The 11,203-nt window shown below is 33.2% G+C and overlaps 2 protein-coding genes across 3 annotated transcripts; both read right to left on the bottom strand.

Moving 5' to 3' along the window:
* Nucleotides 1-789: 789 nt before the first annotated feature.
* On the bottom strand, nucleotides 790-2,906 carry LOC147293400 (loganic acid O-methyltransferase-like). The gene is made up of 3 exons (XM_086234413.1): nucleotides 2,386-2,906; nucleotides 1,772-2,097; nucleotides 790-1,021 (listed from the first exon to the last, which is right to left on the bottom strand). The coding sequence occupies exons 1-3, from the start codon at nucleotides 2,430-2,432 to the stop codon at nucleotides 915-917; spliced, it is 480 nt and encodes a 159-aa protein (XP_086090539.1). The 5' UTR covers nucleotides 2,433-2,906; the 3' UTR covers nucleotides 790-914.
* A 1,117-nt stretch (nucleotides 2,907-4,023) lies between these two features.
* On the bottom strand, nucleotides 4,024-6,757 carry LOC147293399 (Cytochrome c oxidase, subunit Vib family protein). Of its 2 annotated transcripts, none has more exons than XM_086233064.1 (4): nucleotides 6,623-6,757; nucleotides 5,925-6,013; nucleotides 5,766-5,847; nucleotides 4,024-4,284 (listed from the first exon to the last, which is right to left on the bottom strand). In XM_086233064.1, the coding sequence occupies exons 1-4, from the start codon at nucleotides 6,629-6,631 to the stop codon at nucleotides 4,231-4,233; spliced, it is 234 nt and encodes a 77-aa protein (XP_086089190.1). In that variant the 5' UTR covers nucleotides 6,632-6,757; the 3' UTR covers nucleotides 4,024-4,230. The 2 variants fall into 2 exon arrangements, with proteins under 2 accessions (XP_086089190.1, XP_086089189.1); XM_086233063.1 differs by having other exon boundaries at nucleotides 5,925-6,023; nucleotides 6,624-6,680.
* Nucleotides 6,758-11,203: the final 4,446 nt, after the last annotated feature.

The following is an 11,203-nucleotide window of genomic DNA, read 5'->3' as shown; positions in this document are numbered from 1 at the left end:
AGAAAAACATATATACTTTAATAATTAAAAAGTGAATCCGTCAAATGTATTTGTATAATAGAATTTTCTTTTGCTCAACTTGTAGGCGGGTTTTATTTTTCTATGTAAACATTTCATGTTTTCTCAATGTTAGAAAGTTTCGGGTACCGCAAATGTTATTTTTCCAAATTATATGCACTCGATCTACAATAGAAACTTCAGCAGCACTCCATTTTAATATTATATATATACTCTTTGTAGTTGATGTTCAACTTAAATAACAAAAATCTTTTTTCTGGTCAAATAAATAACAACAATCTTATATATGACAAGACAAGGTGAACCCGTTTTTTACTAAAGATCCAAATCCCATAAGTTTGATTCTTTGTCATTGGCATTGTGCTTGAGAATACAAGTTGTGACAATATGAAGTGTTATCTTATATTGAAAAGTATACCTTGCATAATAATTTATAAGAGTTTTAGACTACTCTTTTTATTGCTAATTGGTTTTGAGATAGATACTTAGATTTCTTTATGATATCAAAGCAGGTTCACCCACATATGTTAGGCCGCGGGCCACACATGTAGGTGCGTGTAAGAATATGGAGTGTTATCCCACATTGAAAAAAAAAAAATGTTATAACATTACATAGTAACTTATAACGTGTTGGACTACTACTACTATTTCTATTGTTAATTGATTTTGGATGAATGTCTAGATTTCACAAGTACATTTAGTATTTGGATATCTGGGTTTAGAAGAACAAAAGACTCAGCAATTTTCATGGAGTAGTTTTCAAACAGTTCATCTGTGATATCACTTCCAAAGTGTTTCCCAATGATTCCCTCAAAGCCAACCCTTAAGTTGGAAGCATACTGTTTGTGGTTAATGGTGCTGAAATCATTCTTTGGGTTGCTTAGTGCCTCCATTTGCTAAAATCTCTGTTGCTCTCTATTATACCCCTCAACTCTTGGAGGGATGGAAAATATACCGGAAAGTTGAAAGAGTCCACTTTCTCTTTGTCCTTGCTTACTAATCCCTGCAATAAATGAGATTGACAAGAGGATCATGATCTTGAGAAATAAAAAGGATCATCATAGATTGCAATCAAGTATAATCTATATCTATAAAAAGATTATAACACACACACACACACATATATATATATATATACAGTTCTTCTCTAGAGCGAACACAGACGTGTTGAGAGTAATGTAGAGTAATGTCCCACATCGGAAAACTAGAGTTTAACATATGTGCTTATAAGTCTTGGGCCTCTCCACCCATTGCCAATTGGTTTTGGGTTGGATGCTTTAATTCTATCATGGTATCAGAGCTTGGTTATCCGCGTGTAAGGCTCAACGGCCACACGTGCTCCCACGTCACCCAATACAATTTGTTCACGTGTAAGGCTTAAAAATCTCGCCACACGTGCGGGGGCGTGTTGAGAGTAATGTGGAGCAATATCCCACATCGGAAAACTAGAGTTTAGTATATATGCTTATAAGTCATGGGCCTCTCCATCCATTGTCAATTAGTTTTGGGTTGGATGCTCTAATTCTATCAAGACGCATCTGTTTTTTTTTTTTTCACTGATTCTAGTCGCCGAGCGCTCGGTGATTGTGATTGTACCTAGCGCTCGGTGATTGTGATTGTACCTAGCACTCGGTAGTGATTTTTTTATAACAGCCGACACTGCAACAAGCGACCTGTCCCGGTACATTCGAAAGCCAGTTGAGTGCACAACTTGAGTTCACAAAATGAAGGTAAGCCTTGGAAAACAGCGTACCGTGAAAAGAACCCGGTAACCCTGCTGCAAAGTATTGCCTTTGGGGTGGGAGTGATGCAAAGAGAGTGTTGAAATCATTGGAGACTTGATCATTGAAGAACACCTGGAATTCGGGAACTCGAGAATTCAATCCTCCTTGAGAATGGAATTTAAGCTGCACATCTTCTTGTATGGTCTGAACTGCAAGAAATGTGCTCAGCCTTGTAGCGCAGCCTAAGTCTGCAATGCAAAATATGTTTAAAGAACCTGATGCACATAGTTGTCTGATGTCAAGCTTCTCAGCAATTTCCTCTTTGATCATTTTTTGAGCAGCTTCATAGGCTCCTCTTTAATTGAAATTAAACAGGAGGACATGTACATACATTTTGTCAATATTGTATCAACCTTTAACCTAACTAACAAACTAATGAACAAAATTGTTAATGAGTTCGGAAATTGTAACAGTCTGTAAAATGTACAACCAAAGTAGAATTTGGTCCAACCTACATGGACCAAATGTGACATTTGGTCTATATGTGTACTAAATGTAACATAACAAGTAGTTCATTCATCATCACCATTAGTATGACAAATTGCTATATACATCTTGAAAACAAAAAGGAAAAGGAAAAAACCTGAATATTGGAGTTCTCGGTGTAGCTTTGTGGTCCAATTCCTCCATTCATGGCATCCATCGAACTTTTTATATAGTCTACCTTATGAAATTAAAGTAGAAATTAATGTAGCTTTTTATAGTAAGAATTCGTATGTCAAACAGTAATTTACAAATTCAAACTCTACTGTTAAAAGGTGAACCTTCATACTTAAATGATTAAAAAAGTGTTGGTATGACATACAAATTCGCATCAAAGAATTGGAGCACAAATCGAAGTTAGAAGCTTACCTGAGTTGTATCAAATGCTATCGGTGTGAGGAGAGGAAGAGTTGCACTAGGTGAAATGTCGAAAGGAGAAAGAGTACTATAGAATGCTGAATAAGTGGTTTGCATGGTGTCCAGATGTATGAGATGGAAGCTTTTCTTTGCCAGGTTGCAATATGGCTAGGTGAGTGACACGGTGACACCTAAGCTGGTTGTATTACCCATTGCCCAACTAAGATTTTAGTTACTTAACACATTACCCTCAACTAGTAAAAACCGAAAAACCAAACACTACGAGTCTACGAGGCAAATACTTTAAATTTAAGCTAGGAACCAATATTAATAATGTCATGGGTGAATTAAGAGTTAATTACGCTTACACATTCTGAGGTTTATCGTCTTTTTGCATACATCCCTTAGAGTTTCAATAATTACACATACACTCTTTGAGGTTTTAAAACTGTTACATATAACTCCCTATAAAAGAAAAAATAAATAAATAAAATAGAAAATATTTATATTTAGGTTGGACCTTACACTTTGAATAATCTTATTAGGCTATTTAATCTCTTAGCATGCTTTTTTGCATAATTTCTCATCATTTTCATCTCACTATAAGAGGTTATATATAACAGTTTTAAAACCTCAGGGGGTGTATGTGTAATTATTGAAATCTCATGGAGTGTATGTGAAAAGTAGATAAACCTCAAGGGGTGTAAATGTAATTAACTCGTAAATTAATCCCTCTTGCCCTTCACTGGATCCGCCAGTGTGTACAAAATACAAATGGATTCTTGACATCTAATCTAGTAATTTCTTTTTTTTCTTTTTTAAATCCAGGTTACCAACAATTCAGAATCTAGTAAATTACAGTTTATATTAATATAATTTATATGAAATTCACACTTTAACTTAAGAATTAGTTAATTGTGCGAGGCATACCAGTCCATGCCCTTAATTATTGAATTATCAAAGATAAGATTTGGCTAGGTCTGGTTGAATGCTGCACTGGCTATTTGCTCTCTTCTGTTATGTTCTCTCAAATGTCAGAAACTTTCAAGCACCATAGATATAATTTTGGGAGACTTCTATTTAGGTAATTTAATTTTATAATATATTGAATAAAGCCTTATGACTTTTAAAATTCTAATTAAAGTCCAATAATATTGTAATCATTCCATGTTACACAATATTGGTCTATTATTTTTTATTTTTTTCACACATACCAGACGTCAAGCGGTTGGCGGCCATTTTCTATTATTCGGCAGTGTATTTTTAATTCTTTGTCAAGCCCTGATTTGTTCGGCTTTATATGAGAAAATAAAAATAGGAAAACGATAACTTGAAATGTGAGCAAACATGGAACCATTTGTACAGAAAACAAACCATAAACTGAAACACCAACCAAATTTCAGTTCCATTTCAAGTTTATGCAAATAAGCAGTGGATTCAATAAAATCATAGAAATCTAAACAGGTTACTTATTGATTCACAATGATTCCATGAAAAAACTATGCAACCGGTTTGTAACAAAATAACAAAAGTGATCTGTAACTTTTCATGTCAAAGAAGGATCATGCAAAGGGGTGCTGATGTTAGATCAAAGGGGACCTGGGAAAGTTCCATTCTCCCTCTGCTCGTTCCACTTTTCAACCTACATTATTTCAAGGCCAATAAAAAGTTCAGAATTTAAATACAATGGAATAAAATGTACCAATATCTTTCTGGAAAACCATCAAAGTATCAAAAAAATACCAAAACTAATAAAAAAAAAAAAAAGTGAAAGAGTGAAGCGCAAAAAAAGAATAAACAAAACAAAGAAATACTAAAGAAAAGAATATCACTGCAAGATTACTTTTTACAGCCAAAATCTGGAAAAAGTTGAGGTTTCACTGTTGGTGCTTCAATCCAATTGATTTACACAAATATTTGATTCTTTAATAATCAAATCCAACTAATGAACAGAGTTTCTCCTTCAGAGAAAAAGGAAACTTAAAAATTGGACTGTCTATATGAATGTTTGAAGGAGAATAGGTCACTAATACCTTAATACAAGTATGAAACCATATAGGCAAAGAATTCCACGTTCTTCGAACAAAATAAAATATCAGGTTCTGACTGATGCTGTGGTTGTTATTGTATATTCCTTAATGGATCAAAGACTATTTTTCGCCCTCCCACATAAAGGCATAAATGTGTATGGGTACTAATTGTGCTCCTTAATACAAACAGCGCCTTCTTCACCTCTCAAGTCACACCTGATAAACACACACCCCCAGCCCTAAATCTGCAAGTTCCAACCTCATCAGCTCCATTGCCCAAATGCTCTTACCAGCTCCCCAACCATTTTCACTCCCACTCCCACCACCACCACCATTCACACCCTAGAGACATCCTATGCCTTTCCATAAAAACGAAAAAATCTCAAAGTTTCAAACCCTTCCCCTACCACCTGACAGACACTTGTATTTTCTAAAATCTGAAAGTTCCAAATCCTTCCACTCCCATTTTCTTTCTTTAGGACTCCAAAGAAGACTAGCTCAGTAGCACCACACCTCCCAGCTAGTATGTAGATTTTTTATCTTATATTATATATTATTATTATTATTATTATTATTATTAAGCTTTAATGGAAACTATTACTTTTTTTTCTGAAGCTATCTTATATTATTTATATATATTTTTTAATTATAATAATTCATGTCTGAAAGGTTTATGCCCAAGGCTTACACTCACCTTGCGGGACATAAAACGCCTCACCTCTATGCCTTGCCTTTCAAAACATTGTTCCCAATACACATGCACATCACATGAAATCTAACTTGGTATGAAAAGCAACAATATTAACAACAAGAGGGCAGATATATGAGAAAAATCCAAAATGAATATTGGACGAATTAATTTCAAACACAACACCAAAATTTGAACTTGATCATATTAGAATTATAAATCTTCAGTTTGGACAATTTATAACAAGACCATTCTCCCCCTAGTTGCAAAATTCATTTGATCCCAAAACTATGAAACAGGACTAGAATTTTTTTACCATAAAAATACATTAGCTATGGAGAGCCAAAAAAGGCCTGAGCAAATATTCAGTTACTTGCACAGTAAAATAAGCTAAGAATTACTCACCCATTCGCCCGGGCAAAGCGAACGGTAATATTTGGAAAATCTCTCGCATTCACCAGACTCTTCACCCTTTGCGGCCAAGCACCTGCAATTGGTTTTACATATTTATCTCAAACAATAAATTTCTGTAGATGTACGAAGTGCTGAAGTTCGGACTATTACCTATGAAACTCAATGTAACGCGTGAAACAGTGCCTAGTTTGATTTGTTGTCGGGAAACGAAAATCAGCAGGAGCTGTTTTCAGCTCAATCTGTGGAAACCATAGGACAAAAATTTATATAAGAAAAAAATGTAAAAAATTGTTGGCAATAATTAACTGGACGCAAGCACATCATTTGAGTTACAAGACAAATAAATTTCATTAAATACATCAACTCCATCAAAGTGTTATTAAGTAATGTAGGACAATATGAATTTATGGAGGCCTCAAACTTTAGATCTTCAAATTTTTATACAGTCTATCTCTATATAACAATTCTGAATTTTTAATCAGGAAATGAGGATTTTTTTTTTGGAATAAAGGAAAAATCCCATTCAGTGATCTGATAATATATGCTATGTTTGCACCCATCCCTCAAAATGATGTATAATTGTTAAATTCTATTCCACAAATAACAGATGAATATAAAAAAAAAAAAAAGAGAGGGGAAAATCTTCTCGGGACCAATCTGCGAAGGAATCGATTCAAAAAAACCCAGAAAATCATAAAGTTTATATTTTTAAAACGAAGATACAATGAACCCACTACCAAAGAGATAACCAAACCACGATAGATTCGTGAAAGGATGAAATTAACAAAATCCATGAATACTAACACAGAGAGAGAGAGAGAGAGAGAGAGAAGGAGAGGGAAGCTAACCTCGGCCATGACTGAAGACTTATTCGATCGAAGGAAAGAGAGCGAGAACTGAAGGCCTTGTGAATGGGGAATATATGAAATCGAGGTATAGGCTGAGCTTCTCTCCGGTTCGTCCGGTGACTAACTCTCCAGCGCCACGTAATGTAATTGTGAATAAGGGGAAAATGTCATTTTGCTGCCCGTAATTTGGTGGTTGTTTCAATTTCCTCCTTATTGTTTCAATTATTTCAATTAAGTTTTGTAGTTTATATTTTCTTACAATCAAGTCTAAATTTAAAATTTTGTTCAAGATTTAGACAATGAAATCCTTACTTTCATCGAGGCCTAAGTTCAACTATATGAATTACCCTTAAACTTGCAAAGGCTAGCATGGCTTGTGGTTTTCACATGAAAATTATTTATACCAATTTTGACAAAATTATAATTTTGTATTTGATTGTAACAAATCTAAACTACAAATACTTGATTGAAAAAATTGAAGCAACTAGGATGAAGCCCAAAACCATAAGAGCTAAAACACATAAATGAGACTCAATTAAAGATTTATACTCTAAAGTATTAATGATGCTTTAAGTAGAAGTCCAAAATAAGAAATAAAGATAAGCCCAAGTCCACCCGGACCAAAACTTAAGTTTTAGGATAAAAATCCTATCGAGTCGCTCAACAATTCTTACCGAGTGCTCGACGGTTTTTGCCAAGCACTCGATAACTGCAGATGCAACCTGCATATGTGACCTCTATCCTGCATTTGAAGCCTGCATCTATAACCTAAAACATGCATCTACTACCTAAACTCTGTCATCCGAAACCTAAAAAGCTACATCTGTAACCTAAAATTTGCAGATGCAGATGGAGGATGCATATGCATCCGCCAAGATCTCAGCAAGAGTACCAAGCGCTTGGTATATCAAGCCCTCAATTGCCTGTTTCTGGTTCTAGGCGCGCGCTCGCAAATAAATTGGGCTTCAACTTACTTTTTTCTTTAGGTGGATTTCCAGTTATATATGAACCTTAAATTTTTTGTCCTTGGGAGTAATTTATTAAAGTATTAATTAAACCATGTCAAGAATAAGTTTAAAAGGTGAAAAGAAAAGCCTTAAAATATAATATAATGATTATAAAGTCCACTTTTGGACTCTTAATGATAATTAAACATACCTACTTTACCCATATCATAAAAGAGTCCACTTAATTAGCTTTAAACCCACATTTTAAAAAACTTGGTGCTATTTTTCTTCATCCCATTCTCATTCTCCGATCGTCTCTCTCTTCCTTCTCCGATTGAACCTTCACCATCCAGCAAGTAAGGCCGACGAGATCATAGCCATGCTGCTCGTCTCCTTCTCCTTTGTCTTTCGTGGCAGCCTTTCTCTTTCTACTTTTCTTATCTCTCTCTCTATTCATTCTCTTCACTAGCTATAAGCCATTGTTGGATCCTTGAGGTCTAGATCGGAGTTTGTCGACCACCGATTTAGAAGAGCACGTTGGCTTCCAGATCCGAATGTGTTGAATTGCTGATTTGGAGGTACTATGCCAGTTCCATCAATTTATCTCTTTCTCTCTCTCTTCTCTTCACTATAAAGCCATTGCTAGAGCCTTGAGGGTCCAGATCATAGTTTGTCTACTGCCGATCTGGAAGTAGGCGTTGGTCTCCAGATCTGGATTTTTGTTGAATTGTTGATCTGGAGCTAATTTTTATTGTCAAATAGTAACTATTTAGGATGATAGTTACTGTTAGACAGTGACAATTATTTGATATTGTTAAAATTAAGATTTTTTACTCCAAAAGCTTATTTTGTGTTTTGTGTTGGTTTTATGTTTTTTTTTTACTTGTTTATGGAGAAAAAAACAAAAGACAGTGGCAATTATTTGGTTTTTGGTATTGTTGCACAGTGAGAATTGCCACTGTCCAACAAGGACTATAATTGTCATTGTTAGACTGTGTCAATTCTCCTAACGTGAAAAAAAAAAAAAAAAAAAAAGTTCGCCGCTTTTTCCAGGTGATTTCATTAAAGTAGGCTGCATTAGAACTTGCTTTTTTATATTGAGCCTTTAAAAAAAGCATATTTTCTATAATGGACTTTAAAAAAAATCCTAAAATATATGCATCAATTTTTTAATTAAAGAACGGATGTCCTATAGTGAGAAAGAGTATTAGCCAAAGGTCCACCTTTATTTAATTAACACACTTAATTAAATAGATTGAACCCAATTATTAATTCCTAATTAATTAATGGCCTATTTGGTATTCCATTCAAAATGTGTGTGTGTTTTTTTTTTTTTTTAAATTCTGCATTTTGGGCTCGTTTGATACTGCTTCTTAAGAAGTGTTTTTGCTTAATAGCGCTTTTGCTGAAAGCACTTTTGCTCAGAAACACATACAAACGTTTTAAAAAAATCGAAGTGCTTCATGCGAAAGTACCTAATAGGAGCTTCTCAAACAATCTCTTAAAAGCACTTTTATATATAACTCAAAACACTTTTATTTATTTCTGCCAAATGCTATTAAAAACATTTTTACTAATTAAAAATATCTTTTAGCAGTTCTAAAAGTAGTATCAAACAAGTCCTTCATCTATATTTATAACTAATGAAAACAAAAATCAGTTTCAGAAAGAATACCAAACAACCCCCTAAATTTCTTCTCATTTAATCCCAAGCCTTCTCCTAAGAGTCTAACCTCTTAGATTTTATTCAATCTAGCAGAGGAAAAGTGAATTTTAATCTTTATCAAAATTTCAATTAGAAGTCTTTCTAATTCCCATCTCTAGAAAATAAAATTAATGATTTAACCACCCACTGCACACTTTACAATGATAAATAAATCCATGCATCAAGTTAAATTAAATCAATCTGGTCCACTTTATAAACATGAACACTCCTATTGGGCATTAGAATAGGCTGAATAGCCATTGTAACTGTTGTCAGTGTCAAGTATGTGTGGTTATAATTGTTCAACAATAACTATCATATTTTGAATATTTTTCTTCTTTAAACTTGTGTATATTACTTTCTTATAGTTGTATGTTAACATTTCACAAGTAACTGTAAAATATATATATATATATATATATACAGGCTCCTTCTGTTGAGGTATATCTCAACTTATTTATGTTGAAGTATGACCTTGTTGGGGCCCACACGAGTCATTTTGTGTCGATCCGAACCGTTCGCAAGGATCATCTTCATTAATAGATCATTCTTGCAAAAAATTAGTCAAATCGGAAATCATTTGCCTATCTAATTTTGATAAAACAAATAGACGGTTTCATCAAAAATATTTGATTCGTCCATTTATTTGATCAAAGTTAGATAGGCAAATGATTTCCGATTTGGCTAATTTTTTGCAAGGATGATCTATCTATAGAGATGTAAAAATTGAACGGTTCGGATCGACACAAAACGACTCGTGTGGTCCCCAACAGGGTAAACCTCAACATAAATAAGTTAAGGTATACCTCAACAGAAGGAGCCTGTATATATATATATATATATAAATGACTATTTTTTTTTTTTTGTAATTGTGGGTTATTACTGGCTAACAGTTATAAGTCAAGAAAACAAAAAAATTGACAAGTTTGTTCTTTTTTAAGTGCCTCTTCTCATTTATCATCATATTTTCTGATTTTGCCTTGTAAAAAAAATCCTAGAAAATAATAATAGCAATATTATTAATATTATTCTCAGGACTTTCACAAACTATGAGTGACAAGTGACAACTAACGCTTAACAACATGTCATGATATTATAGAAATAATTGTCAACCTTTCTATTGTAATTCCAATACAATAAAATCTTCTCACTTCTATATGGCTATATAGAATAACAATTCACTCTTTCATAGTAAGAGTATGTTCCTTAGTTACAGTATTACTCTTGTGAATGGCTAACCTCATAAAATATGTGCATATCATGTGATGAATGTCATGAAAAAGGATTAATAAAAGATATGATAACACATTAGTTATGGTAAAAATTCTTTCCTTTTAAACCTAACCAAGATACCCATATCGACAAAAAAATAAAAAAACCTCAATCAAGATACTGGGGGAAATTAAAACTTTATCATGGTAAATATTCTTTCCTTTTTAATTTAGATAAAACTTTAGATGCTTATTTTTTTTTATGCATCTATGTTAAATCAATCGGCTAATATAGATAAAGTTTGTGCAAAATACTCGGGTAAGAGAGCGTTGTAACCCATGTGGTTTTGAAAAGTTTGTTAAAATATACTCTCTTTTTTCTCTCAAATAAAATGTTTGATTTTCTAAAATAATTGACTCGATCTCTAAATAAGGAAAAAGTTTTGAATGAGGTTGTCGTGTATAGTAAGACCACTTAGTGATATGGCTTTATGAGTTCTATTCACTTTTAAAAACTGGAAACTTTGTTTCACCTCACTATATACATGTGCATGATTGCTCTATTGAAAAATTTCTCATAAATAAGATATTATTATTATTTATAATATTTTTAGAATAACTGACTCTTTAAATAATTTAAATAATTAGATAATAGAGATTTGTGATTTACTCTTCTCTTTCAAATGCGTGATTTTCTATTTTGTTCTTAACTTTGATT

Source organism: Dryas octopetala, chromosome 2, assembly GCF_963921425.1.
Source record: "Dryas octopetala chromosome 2, drDryOcto1.1, whole genome shotgun sequence".
NCBI lineage: Eukaryota > Viridiplantae > Streptophyta > Magnoliopsida > Rosales > Rosaceae > Dryas > Dryas octopetala.
This window is presented reverse-complemented; position numbering and strand designations above follow the sequence as displayed.